This window comes from Meles meles, chromosome 17, assembly GCF_922984935.1.
Source record: "Meles meles chromosome 17, mMelMel3.1 paternal haplotype, whole genome shotgun sequence".
NCBI classification, from domain to species: domain Eukaryota; kingdom Metazoa; phylum Chordata; class Mammalia; order Carnivora; family Mustelidae; genus Meles; species Meles meles.
Window position 1 is genome coordinate 56515956 of NC_060082.1, and position 12418 is coordinate 56528373.

Genomic DNA, 12418 nt, shown 5'->3' on the forward strand with positions numbered 1-12418 from the left:
AGAAGTATGACAGCGTGATCAATAAGGATTGAGAATAACTTTTCAAACTTAGACTCAAATTACATTAGGATAAATTCTTTGGGAAAAATAAAGTGGAAATAAAATCAAGGGAGAAAAAGCCATTATAGTTGACCCTCAAACACAGGTCTGAACTGTGTGAGTCCACTTATCTGTGGATTTTTTTCCACAAATACAGTAATGTACCTGTATTTTCTCTTCTTTATGATTTTCTTAGTAACATTTCCTTTTCTCTAGCTTTATTGTAAGAATACAGTAAATAACATGTGTAACATAAAAAGTATGGATTAATTGACTATTTATGTTATTGGTAAGGCTTCCTTCCAATCAACAGGAGGCTATTTGTAAAGTTTTGGGAAAGTCAGAGTTATAGGTGATTTTTGACTGTTCGGGGTTTGGTGACTTTAGCCCCTATGCTGTTCAAGGTTGAAATATACATTGAAAATCTGGCATTTAAAGAATTTGTTTATATTTTTAAAAAATGATTGTTATGATCATCAAATTACTATAATGTTCATATTCTATCAGATAAATTTTAAATGACACAGCATTTTTATTTAAAAATTTTAATAAGTTTAAAACTATGATAAAAAAAACTTTCAGATAACAACTTAAAAATAAACAGAAGAGTAATCAGATTTCCACTTTAGAAAGATTGTTGGCAGCAATGTGGAGAATAAACAGGAGAGAGGGAAACTAAGAGGCCACTTGGGAGCCTTGTTATAATAGACAAGTAGTTATTAGGGCCCAAACTAGGGAAATGGAATGGTAAGCATAGATCCAAGTTATAGTGATGAGACAAAATCAGTGGGAACAGAGAGGACAGACTCAAGAGATTGTAAGGGACCTTTAAGGGAACTTTCTGTATCTTGAGGAAAACAGAGGAATTTTGATTGACTCAGGTTTCTGGCTAGGAAGACTAGTTTAAAATAATGGGGCCACTTCCAAAGGTAGGTAATATGTAGCAGGTTTGGGGAAAAAGTGAATGCAGTTTTGAGTACTTGAGTTTGAGATGTTTGTGGCACTGACCTGCTGGATGAAGATGGTCGCGCGGCTTTTATAGGAATAGATGTAAAGTACAGAGAATGGAAGGTTGCAAGTATAGTGGAAGATGCCCTGGTTGTGGCTCATCCGTGAGAGCAGGGAGAAGGAGAAAAGGGGCCTAGAGTGGAACCAACATGGAAGGAGAAAGAAGATGGTCCTATAAAGTTCACTGCATAATCTACACCAAAGAATGAATTTCAGTGTCTGACACATAACAATAAATGAGTATTTGTAAATGAGAGAGAAGGGGAAGTAGACAGAAAGACTGGAGAATTAGGAGATTATCTGTTACAAAGTAGAGGCTAAGTATAAACAGCTTGCCTCTGGTCTTGCAGGCCTCTGGTCTTGCAGGCCCCTGGTCTTGCAGGCCCCTGGTCTTGCAGGCCGTAAGGAATGAAGCTGGAATTAAACCTCTGGCAGTTTAATTCCAAGACAGATCTCTTAATCACTGGGCACTACTGCCAGTCATGACAGAGCACAGAAGTCACCCAAGCAAGTTTCCAGCAGAGTCAGAGAGGGGCATTTAGAGTATAATCAGAAAGATTATCCCGAGGGGAAGTAGGTGAGAACGGGTATAAAGCTCAAGTTGGAGGCAGGAAGTTGTGGGACTACTCAGTCTACTTCTCAATATCCTCTTCCTAGACCTTTGCCTTAATATAAAAAGTTCCCTTCTCAGATTCTTTTTTGTTTTCCACATGGTTTCAAAGAAAAAGAAGACCTAGTCCATTTTTAAATGAACGCGGTTTCATTTGTATCCAGCCTTAGCCTGGGTCGTTAACTCCCTCCTCAGAAACTTACCAGGTTTCAGGTCGATGACACCCAAACCTAAACTCAAAGCTCCCACCGCCCGTCGTTTTATCTTAAAGATGTTTTAACCCCAAAAACTGTAGCGAGGAAGTCGGATTTCCACTTACTACGGAAATATCCCCCAAATCATACCGTTACAGTGAAAAACAAAACAAACATAACGTTTTGATCCCATTTCTGTAAATAACAATATAGTACCTTGGCACTGAAAAACATTGGGTGTAATCTACTTTAATCGATCACGAGTGGTTATCTCTGGGGCCTGCGGTTATGGGCATTTTTCACTCTGTAATTTCGTATTTTTATGCACATGCAGTAATCAGGGGGAACATTTTTCGGACCATGCTGGAAGCAGATGTTGTCTTCTCGGCTGGAATGAGTTCCTTAATAGCGGATCACGCTCACAAGTACATATAAGCGAATAGTAGGGCTCACTAAAGTTCTACAACAAACTAATCAATGAATCGACAAATCAATCAGCGAACACGAGTCCTGACGATCTCACAAAGCTGTGGAGCCGCGCGCACACACACAAATGCACGCATTTTCCAGTTACTGTGCAACACAGAAGCCGTAAAGAAGGCCGGTCGATTCGACTCTCTTCCCTCCGTCAGCCCACATTACGATTTTAAAAATCCCGATTACGATTAAAAGTGTCCCAAGGGCAAGAAAGTGCAGCTTGTTTCAGCAGTCCTCGCTAACACGAACTCACTCCGGCCATGGGAGAAGTCGGGGGCTGGGAAACAGAGTTGGAGTCGGCCTTGGTCCGCCGCGTTGTTCGGGGGAGGCGAAGCCCGCCAGCAAGAAGAAGCGGTTAGGGCCGTTACTCACCATTTCTCGGGACGCCGAACTGGGGCTGGCGGAGCACCGAATTGAAGAGCATCTGGGCCAGAGGAAAAGGTTCAACTGACAGAAAAGTCGTGAAAATGCCCCCCAGCTTCAGCAGAAATCGTATCTTGCGCCCCTCAGAACACGACTAGTTATTGCCTCCAACTCCCGCCACTGTAAGCCCCGGCCACCAAACTCCCCGCCAAACTGACGTCACGCCCTCTGATTGGCTCCCGCCGCGGCGTCCGGGCGCCTCCGAGTCACTTCCCCCTTCCAATCCCCGCCTCCTTTTCTCCGAGCCGCGGGAACCCAGAGTTCAGGAGCTCCCTGAGCGCCTGCGCGGGGGGCCGCAGAGGCGCTGGCGAACGGCGGGGTGACCAGGGCGCATGCGTAACAGGGCTTGACAGAGCGCGGAGGAAAAATCCGCGAGAAGGTGGTGGAAGAAGATGGCGGTGCTGGGGCAGAGTTTGCAATCTTTTTAATTAGGCTAGTCGAGTGACTATTCGGGTCATGGCGTCAAACTCAACTAAGTCTTTCCTGGCAGATGCCGGCTATGGCGAACAGGAGCTGGATGCTAACTCTGCCCTTATGGAATTAGACAAAGGTATTCGAAAGAGCGGGCTGAGCGGGTGAAACGGGCGTGGGGGGCAATGGCGCCACCAGGCGGTAGTTGCCACCAGTCAGGCGCATGCGCCTAGCTTCCCTGGGCGGGGCGAGGGCGGGCACCTATGCTTTCCGAGAGTCCAGAGCTTTTGCAGGTTTGGGAGATTGCAGGAAAATTGCAGCGTTGCTGATTTGGCTTTGCACCAGCTGAATAAGTAGAGAGCTCCAGTGACGGGCCGTGTTTGACCGCTTGAGGGCACAGTCCCCCGATTTTCCAAGCAATTTGTAAAAATGCTACATTTAAATTGTGAAATTATTTGTCAGTAGGTTCAGTTGAAACAAGGTCTTCATCAAGAGTGCTGAATAATAATCTTGCACCCACTTTATAACGATGTATTTTATTTCTGTAACTCTTAACCTACGGGATACTAGACATTAAATACGACCAAGAAAATCCGAAAAGCATAGCTCCTCTTTCGTGTAAGTTCCACGAGTTCTGTTTTCCTGTGGGAGGAGGGGTGGAAGGTATAGGGCTGCTTGGTGTAGGGCTGCTTGGTGTAGTGAAAGGAGCTTGGGACTTAGACTGAGTCGAATTATAGTGTCACCAATTTTATGATCATGGGCAGGTCACCCAACTTCACCTAACCTTGTCTTTTTTGTCTGCAAAGTAGGTCCAGTACCACTGAGCTTGCAGGACTGTTGTAATATTAAGTGATATAATTGTATGCAAAAGAATCCATTATTAAGTGCTAAAGAGATATGCCTTCTTAGATAAGTCTATGGGAGGCAGATGCAAATATTTGACAGTAAAGAACTCAAGTACTTAACCTTTGTTTCAGTGATTTTTATTGAATGGGGGAAATACTTGTCAAGGTATACAGTTAATTTTAACTATAACCAATATATAATACATTGAGAATTGGGACTACAGATTAGAAGGATCTGTCTTTAAGTCCACTTTGAGCCGGTTCCCAGCTAACTTTTTTGGGATTTCATTTTTTTGTTTTCTAACCTGTAAACATTTCTAGTGGGTAGGTCTAGATAAGAGTTTCTCAGACTTTTTAAAAAGCTTTTAACTCCTTTTGATTAACATAAAAATGTCACAGCACTCCAATGAGATATTCCCCTTTGGTTGAATCACTTAGTGCATCCCCTTCAGTCAAGAAAATAATGTTGAACTTTTTGCTTTCTTTTACCAAAGCTGTAGGGCTTTTCCCTTATGAAATATAAAATTATAATATTAAATGTGTTTTTTAAACACTGCATAACCTTTTACTTTCCAGTCTGGAAATTTCTTCCTTATTCCCCAGAGAGAGTTGCAGATCCACATATCTAATACCCCACCAAATCTAAAGATGCTACCACTCTGAGCCAGGTGGGGTTATATCATAATGATGGTGAGACAGGGGTTGGAGAGCAAAGATCAGGATCAGACTCTGAGATGTCAGAAAATCTAGAATTATTTAATACCTAAAAATTTGCCATTGTGTTAAGGAAAAAAAACCCACAATTTTTGCTTCTTAGAAGTTGAAATAGAAACATTTCAGAACTATAAGAAATAAATGGATGGCCATTTAGTGTTTAAGTATAAACCAGCTGTCAGTCATAGGAGTTAAGTGGTCACTTTCAGTTCTCCCAGGAATACCCCAGGTGAGTATTTCCCAGGTAAGTCTCAGGCTCAGAAAGAAAATTTGAACAATATAAGAACAAAACTTTTGTTCTTTTTCACCTCACCATGCTATATACCTTTTAAAGCTGTTAAGAAATTAGATTTCAGAAATAGCCAGTTTCATTAGAATATAGTTTAGTATTTTAACTATTGAGTCATTTCATGCTTTGTCTGTTAAAATATTTTTTTTTTTTTTTAAAGATTTATTTATTTGACAGATAGAGATCACAAGTAGGCAGAGAGGCAGGCAGAGACAGAGAGAGGAGGAAGCAGGTTCTGCGCCAAGCAGAGAGCCCGATGCGGGGCTCGATCCCAGGACCCTGGGATCATGACCTCAGCTGAAGGCAGAGGCTTTAACCCGCTGAGCCACCCAGGCGCCCCTAAAATATTTTTTTTTTTTTTTTTTTTTTAAAGATTTATTTATTTATTTGACAGCGAGATCACAAGCAGACAGAGAGGCAGGCAGAGAGAGAGAGAGAGAGGGAAGCAGGCTCGCCGCGGAGCAGAGAGCCCGATGCGGGACTCGATCTCAGGACCCCGAGATCATGACCTGAGCCGAAGGCAGCGGCCCAACCCACTGAGCCACCCAGGCGCCCTAAAATATTTTTGTTTTATGAGTGGACGTTCATAAGGTCGGAAGGCTACAAATTCTAACTTTCTTTTAATTCTAGAACATCTGGACGGGAGTTTCCCAGAGTGCATTCCAAGGAATACTGTTTCTGAAGTGTTTTAATAGGAGTTTCTTACTCCATAGCCTCTCTTCCTGTTCTTCCCACCCTCCCCCCAACACATACAGACACTCACATCCATACATCTGACTTACTTCCTCAGGGTTTTTACTAGGGAAACAGCCACAAAACAAAACAAAGCTCTTGCCTCTAGAATTTACCTTTTGGACAGAGAAAACAGGCAGCAAGCAAATATAGTAAGCATATATTTTGACAAGTAGTGATAACATTCTGTAGAGAAAAATGAAACTAATGAAGGGGGCTAGAGAAAACTGGGTGTGGGGTTGGGGTTGGTTTGTTATCTTATGTAGGATAGTCAGGAAAGGTCTTACTGGTCAAATAGAGGAACAGCAAGTGCAAAGGTCCTGAGGTTGGAGCCTGTTTTGCATACTGTTCCTGGAGTAGAATGATAGACATTGAAGATAAAAAAGATAACCAGAAGCCAGTTCTTGTAGGGCAGTACAAGTCATTGAAAGACTGGCCTTAATTCTGAGTGAAATGGGACACCATGGAGGATTTTCAGCAGAGCTATGGCATAGCTGACTTAACATTTGAGAAGATCAATTTGGCTGTTGTGTTGAGGCTACATTGACACGGAGGGCCAGAGATGAAAGTAGGGAAACTAGTGAGGATGCAATTGTAACAATCCAGGGGAGGAAAATAGTGGCTTGGGCCAGGCTGGTTTTAGTGAAGGTGTGTGAAGTGCTGAGGTTCCGGATATATTTTGAAGGTAGAGCCAATAAGATTTGCTAATGAATATGCTGAGAATGTGAGAATTAGCGGTCAGGAAAAATTTAGAGGTTTTGGTCTGATCTAGAAGTATATATTGCCATTTACTGAGTGAATGAAAGTGAAATCAGTTTGGGACTGCTAAATTTGAGACATCCCTTAGTCATCCAAATGGAGGTGTGGAGTAGGCAGTAACAGATGTGTACAGATGTGACACTTGAACTCCAGTGTAAAGAAACAACTATGGCACTAGTGTCCCAAGATACACACTTGGGAAATGTCATTGATAACCTGTTGCGCTTTGTTCTGAGCCTTTGAACAAGCATGGCAGTAAGCTATTTGGTTCTGATCTCTCTAGGAATAAATGGATGCTGTTTTGAAGCTGAGTCAAGTCCATTCCTTCAGGATGTAGTTAGCAACACAGGAAAATACTCACGTGATAGCCATTCATTCATCCAGCAGATATTTGCGGATCACCTACATTGTGTTAGTCACTGTACTCAGAGTTGGGGCTATATTAGTGAACAGAGCAGCTTTTAAGAAGAAAGCAGGGCTAAATGAAATATGGCTTTGTTGGTCAGGACAAGAAGTTTGGATTTTATGCCAAGTGCATTGAGAAGACACAAAGTCTTTAAGCAGAGGATTGATTCAGATTGGTTTACAATTGTATAGATCACTCTAGCTGCTACATAGAGGTCTTTCTATCCCCTTTTTAGAGTTTTAAGCAGTTAATCATGCTGACTGAGTTTCTGTGAAGACTAAGCATATACAGAGTTAAGTGTCACAGTCAAGTATGACTTCTATTTATCTGACACCTTTAATAATATGGATAATCATTAATGTAGGCATTATAAAGGACATATCTGACATAAATTACTCTAAGCAGTATAACTCTCACTAGTGTAAGTTCTGCATAGTCTGAACTGACTGAAGGTGTCCTGATGATTTAGGGAAACCTATGCAAGATCTCCTTCACCCTGAGTGAAAAGGAGAGAGTCTCCCTTAAAGGACATCACTCACCCTTTCTCATTCCTGTGAGGTGGCCTGAAAGGTGAGGTGAAAGGGAAGGAAGCGAAGGGAGTGGTTCCTTTTCTTGCCCCTGGGCTATGGGAAGGGAGGAAATACAGAAGATGGAGTTGTACTTGAGGTGTCGGGGAACTTACCGCTGCAAGAAAAGTGTGATGGGGTGTTCAGTGAAAGATTAAAATATGAAATGGAAAATTGATATAAATCAGGACAGCTCTGTATTCCCCGTATTTCCCCTCTCTTATCCTAAAACGTGAATTTTCAGACTGTGAAAGAGACCAGTGATTGCTGTTACAGGATCCATATTGCGACAGATGTGGTTGGTATTAGGATGAACAAATAGGAAGCTTTGGAAGTATCTCCATACCCGCTACTAAAGAGAGAGAGGCCTCTGCAGCGAGGTCCGTACAGGCGACTAATTCCATCCCATAAGTGAATGATTCACAGGTGGACATGTGTCCCACACGGAGTCAACCAAATTCTCGAGAATCTGTGCCACCAGACCATATTTTGTCTGACCGTGTCAAGAAGTGGACCTGTAAGGTCGTGTGGAATCGACAGTCTTAACATCTCAACTCCTGATTGGCGGTCACTTGATGGGTCATGAGCGAGTCTGAAAACCCAAGGTCCTTTTTCAGTTCTTACTGAAATCCGCAGACTCCTTTTTATAGATGGCTAAGAGCTACTATCTTGTAACTTACAAAATGAATTGTTAAATATTCCTGAAAGTTGGTATTCGTGTATAAACTAGCTTGTTAATGGTTCTAAGTCAGTATTCTGTGTGCGTGCCGTACAATATTGCACATTCCACCATGTGCAATTACAATTTATGAAATTCGGGTGAAGGGTGTTTTATTATTATCAGTTGAGTTGACTGTCATTTCAGTTTTTTTCTATTCCTGCTTTTTAAATATAATTTTCTGAGACTTGCCATTATTGATTTACTAAATGATGGGTTGTTAGGTTACCTTATAATGTGTGGTGCATATTTGTGTTGGTATTTTTCCTGCTCTTACCCCCATTTTTAATGAGTACACTTTAAGATATATATGTGTTATGGTTATTTTTTGAGTCATCCTCACTCCTTAGCTGAAGCGAATGTGTGTAACAAACTCTCCTAGAACGTGCTTGTAAGGTCATGTGCGTTAGCAGTGTTCCTTGTAGTGGTACTCGTCGTGGTGGTGGTTACTTAGCATCTTGGGATCATTCCTCCCGCGCTTGAGGAATGACCCACATTATATGCCCACCTCACTAGGGTGGGAGCAAAAGCTCACCTTCCCGGCTTCCTTTTCAAGAGCATAGGATATGACCTTAGCCCTGCTGGTCAGACAGAACTCCTCTGGGCTCTGCTCAGGAGTTCAGCAGTGTAAGAAGGTGTAGTTGGACAGCACGGTCACAGGTCTGTGCCCTGGCAGCCACGGCAGCTGTGATGTTTCTAGGGACAGTAGCAGCAATGGCTACAGGGTTCCTGGGTATCAGTAGAGCTGATTTTAGCATCATCTGGTGTTTCCTAGCAACAGGACTTAACATCTCATCAGTCTGGCAGGGTGATATTAGGTGTTCTTAGGTATTTAGCCTTGAAACTGTTCGTTAGGTTTTTAATAAACTCATGATCAGCCAGTAGCTTACGTTGCTTGAAGCTAAGAATCCTGGCTGATATATGTTACCTGGAAAACTTGATTACTGTACATAACAGTCCCCGAGTTTACCATCATTTATTCTCCCTCAGTTCCCTAGAATTTGTCTTTTCCTCAGAATTACATCACTCTAAAATCGTAATTTAAATACCCCTTTTAAAATCTTAACCTCTGTCCTCTAGTTAGTTACTTTCTCGAGATGTATTTTAGCATAATAGTTCAGGACCGCAGGCTCTGGAGCCAGATTGCCCGGATGTGAATCCCATGTCTGCTATTTATTGGCTATTGTTCTTAGGCACGTTACATACCAATCTTTGCCTGTGTCTGTCATCTTTAAAATGGGAATAATAATAGTACCTAACTTCTGTGATTGCAGTGAGAGTTTAATTCATGTAAAGTGCTTCGTAGCATGGCACAGGATATGAGCCATCACCACCATCATGAGTAATTGCTGTATTGATCGTTCTTTACTTTCATTCAGACCTCCGTACATTCACCTGTCTCCTTTGCCCTACGCATCAGACTCTTCCTGTTGTTTACGCTGTATCAAGCTTCGATTTCATGGTGCCACATTTTATTAACTTCATTAACTTTCTTACCTGCACTTAATTTTTTTTACTTTTTTTAAAAAAGATTTTATTTATTTGACAGACAGAGATCACAAGTAGGCAGAGAGGCAGACAGAGAGAGAGGAAGGGAAACAGGCTCCCTGCTCAGCAGAGAGCCTGATGTGGGGCTTGATCCCAGGACCCTGGGATCATGACCCGAGCTGAAGGCAGAGTCTTTAACCCACTGAGCCACCCAGTCGTCCCTTATTTACTTTTTTAAAAAAATTTTATTTACTCATTTGAGAGAGAGAGAGAGATAGCATAAGCAATGGGAGGGACAGAGGGAGAAACAGACTCCCCTCGGAGTAGGGAGCCTGGTGTGAGGTCCAATCCCAGGACCCCAGGATCATGACCTGAGCCAAAAGCAGACACTTAACCAACTGAGCCACCAGGTGCCCCCTTGCCAGCACTTTAAATTCTCATCCAAGATTCTCTTTTAGTTATGTGTGCCTCAAGGCAGCCAAAAATTGCTAGAGAAAGATTGTAGGTATGTGGCTATTATCAGAAATGATTGCAAACCCAAATGGGCCTCTAACACAGACCCGTAACACTACAGTGTTTCTTTGGTCAAGATTCCCACCTTCTTTAGTGACATTTCAGATCTTTAAAATTTTCAAAACTAGAAATTCTGGGTTTTAGGTGAAGTCTCACTTCATTTTTAAAATTTGCCAATTAATTCAAAGCCTTTAAGAAACATTGTCATCTAGGGACACCTGGGTGGCTCAGTTGGTTAAGCGGCTGCCTTTGGCTCAGGTCATGATCCCAGCGTCCTGGGATCGAGTCCCACATCGGGCTCTTTGCTCGGCAGGGAGCCTCCTTCTCCCTCTGCCTCTGCCTGCCACTCTGCCTGTCTGTGCTTGCTTTCTCCCTCTCTAACCAAAAAAAAAAAAGGAAACATTGTTATCTATCAGATGAAATTTGTCTGAGGGCCAAATTCAGCAAACTATTAGCTTTCTAACTCCAGTACAGGCAGGGCCATTAAATACAAGGGAAGTGGTAGAAGATAGCTTAAGGCTCTTTAAGTTCCTGCCTCCTCAAAGTAGCTAAACAGATCCTTGGGCGCCGGCCTCAGATTTGGTGGGTTTGAGTAGAAGTCTAGCACAGGTACATTTGAGAAGTTTTACAGATGTTTCTGATGAAGAAGCAGAGCTGGAAAGCACTAGCCTAGCGAAATGTTCTGCACATATTAAGTGCTTAAACAGTCTAGAATAATGAATTTCACCGCTGCCAAATGCAATTTGAATGAATAAACAATTTATAGACAACCTATTTTAGTTCTCCCTAGCCTACTGGCATGTTGCAACTGATTTAAGCACTGTTTAATTACAGGCACTAAAAAGAAAGAGAGCTCTGTTTCTTTGGTGGGAGAATACAAAGAAAGATGTAGAAACAGCAGTTGCATCCCCACACCTTAATTTCTGGTTTTAGAACAAGATCTGACTGTGCTGAGTGCCTGTTTTCAGGTGCTTGCATTATTCTAGAATTGAAACTGGCCCAGAGCAAACACGATGGGTACATACCACCCCAGCCTAGGATTCTTGCTGAATCCTAGGTCTTAATACATTTCTTCTCTGGCACCTTAACTTCTGTCCCTCAGAGCCAGTCTTGCTTCTTATTTCTTTTTCCTAAAGCTGTTTTATCAGTTGTTAAGCAAGAAATTTACTATTCTTTAACTTTATCAGCCCTATTATAGGAGTGAGGGTCTATTTTATCTTAAGGAAGTAAAATTTGACAGTATTAGAGAAATCAAAACATTTCTCTGGCCAGATTCAAAATTATCTTTGGTACACTTTAAGTCATCATGTTTAAACCAATGGATGTGGTCTGTGGTTGTGTTTTTTAAGGGAAAGTGAAGCGGATCATCTTCTGTCAGCCAAACGCCCTCTGCACGGGCTGCATCCTCCTTTACCTCTTTCATCCCAACCACGGCTAATTCATTACAAACAGAATGTTACTCCCTTCTGCGTCACTCAACTACAGGCAGCAAGAAGAGGACGAAAGTCCAATTACTGTGGATCGTCCCACCAGATTCCCGCAGCACACACACACAAACACATCTGTTCCTTTGTTTCCTCACCTCCATCTTCAGACTTGGCCCTTCTTCTCCCCTTCCCTTTTGTCCTTACTGCCCTGTGTGTGTGTCCTGGGACCCCTTTGTCAAGACAGGTCTTTAGAAAAGCTTTTAAAGCTCCGTGAGCCACTGCCAGTTACCTACAACACTTCCATTGACACTGTGTTTGGTGGGAAACGGACTCCAGGAACTTTAGTGGCAGTTTTTCTGTGTATGGAGGTGGAGGGTAGGGGAAGAAAGGAGCAGGCAAAGAAGGGCTATGTTCTAAATATCTCAATTAGAAACTTGAATTAATTTCCCCATAGGAACTTTTACTATAAGTGGTTATTGGATTCTGGAATATGATGAGCGCTGATAGTGCTGTTTTTTTCCTGCAAAGAAATATATTGCAAGTACAAATAACCAATGTGAGTGCATTTACGGAACTCAAATCATTAGTAAGTTGTAGGAATTGACTGTGCAGATTTACTCTATGGTTGTCTTTTCTATTGAAACATAGTGATAATCAATAAAGAGTCCTCAGATGAATATTTCTTTTGTCATTTTTTAAAAGTGAGTAGAGTTTATTGAACAGAATATTCTCGGGCACTTATTCTGCTATGAATATGGATATAATTAGCATTTTATAAGTGCTAAAATACTAAAAAATA

The 12418-nt window shown here is 42.0% G+C and overlaps 2 protein-coding genes across 3 annotated transcripts in view; one reads left to right on the forward strand and one right to left on the reverse strand.

Moving 5' to 3' along the window:
- The window catches only part of DTL (denticleless E3 ubiquitin protein ligase homolog), a 40628-nt gene extending 37774 nt beyond the window's left edge, over positions 1–2854 (reverse strand). Inside the window, exon 1 of the mRNA XM_045981980.1 lies at positions 2701–2854. Within this exon, the coding sequence (XP_045837936.1) occupies positions 2701–2752 (52 nt within the window). The 5' untranslated portion in view covers positions 2753–2854. The remainder of the gene's footprint in view (positions 1–2700) is intronic.
- A 265-nt stretch (positions 2855–3119) lies between these two features.
- Positions 3120–12418, forward strand: part of INTS7 (integrator complex subunit 7) — a 91730-nt gene continuing 82431 nt past the window's right edge. Inside the window, exon 1 of one of the 2 annotated variants that reach the window (XM_045983453.1) lies at positions 3120–3301. In XM_045983453.1, coding sequence (XP_045839409.1) covers positions 3208–3301 — 94 coding nt within the window. In that variant the 5' untranslated portion in view covers positions 3120–3207. The remainder of the gene's footprint in view (positions 3302–12418) is intronic. The other variant, XM_045983454.1, reaches the window with a different exon arrangement.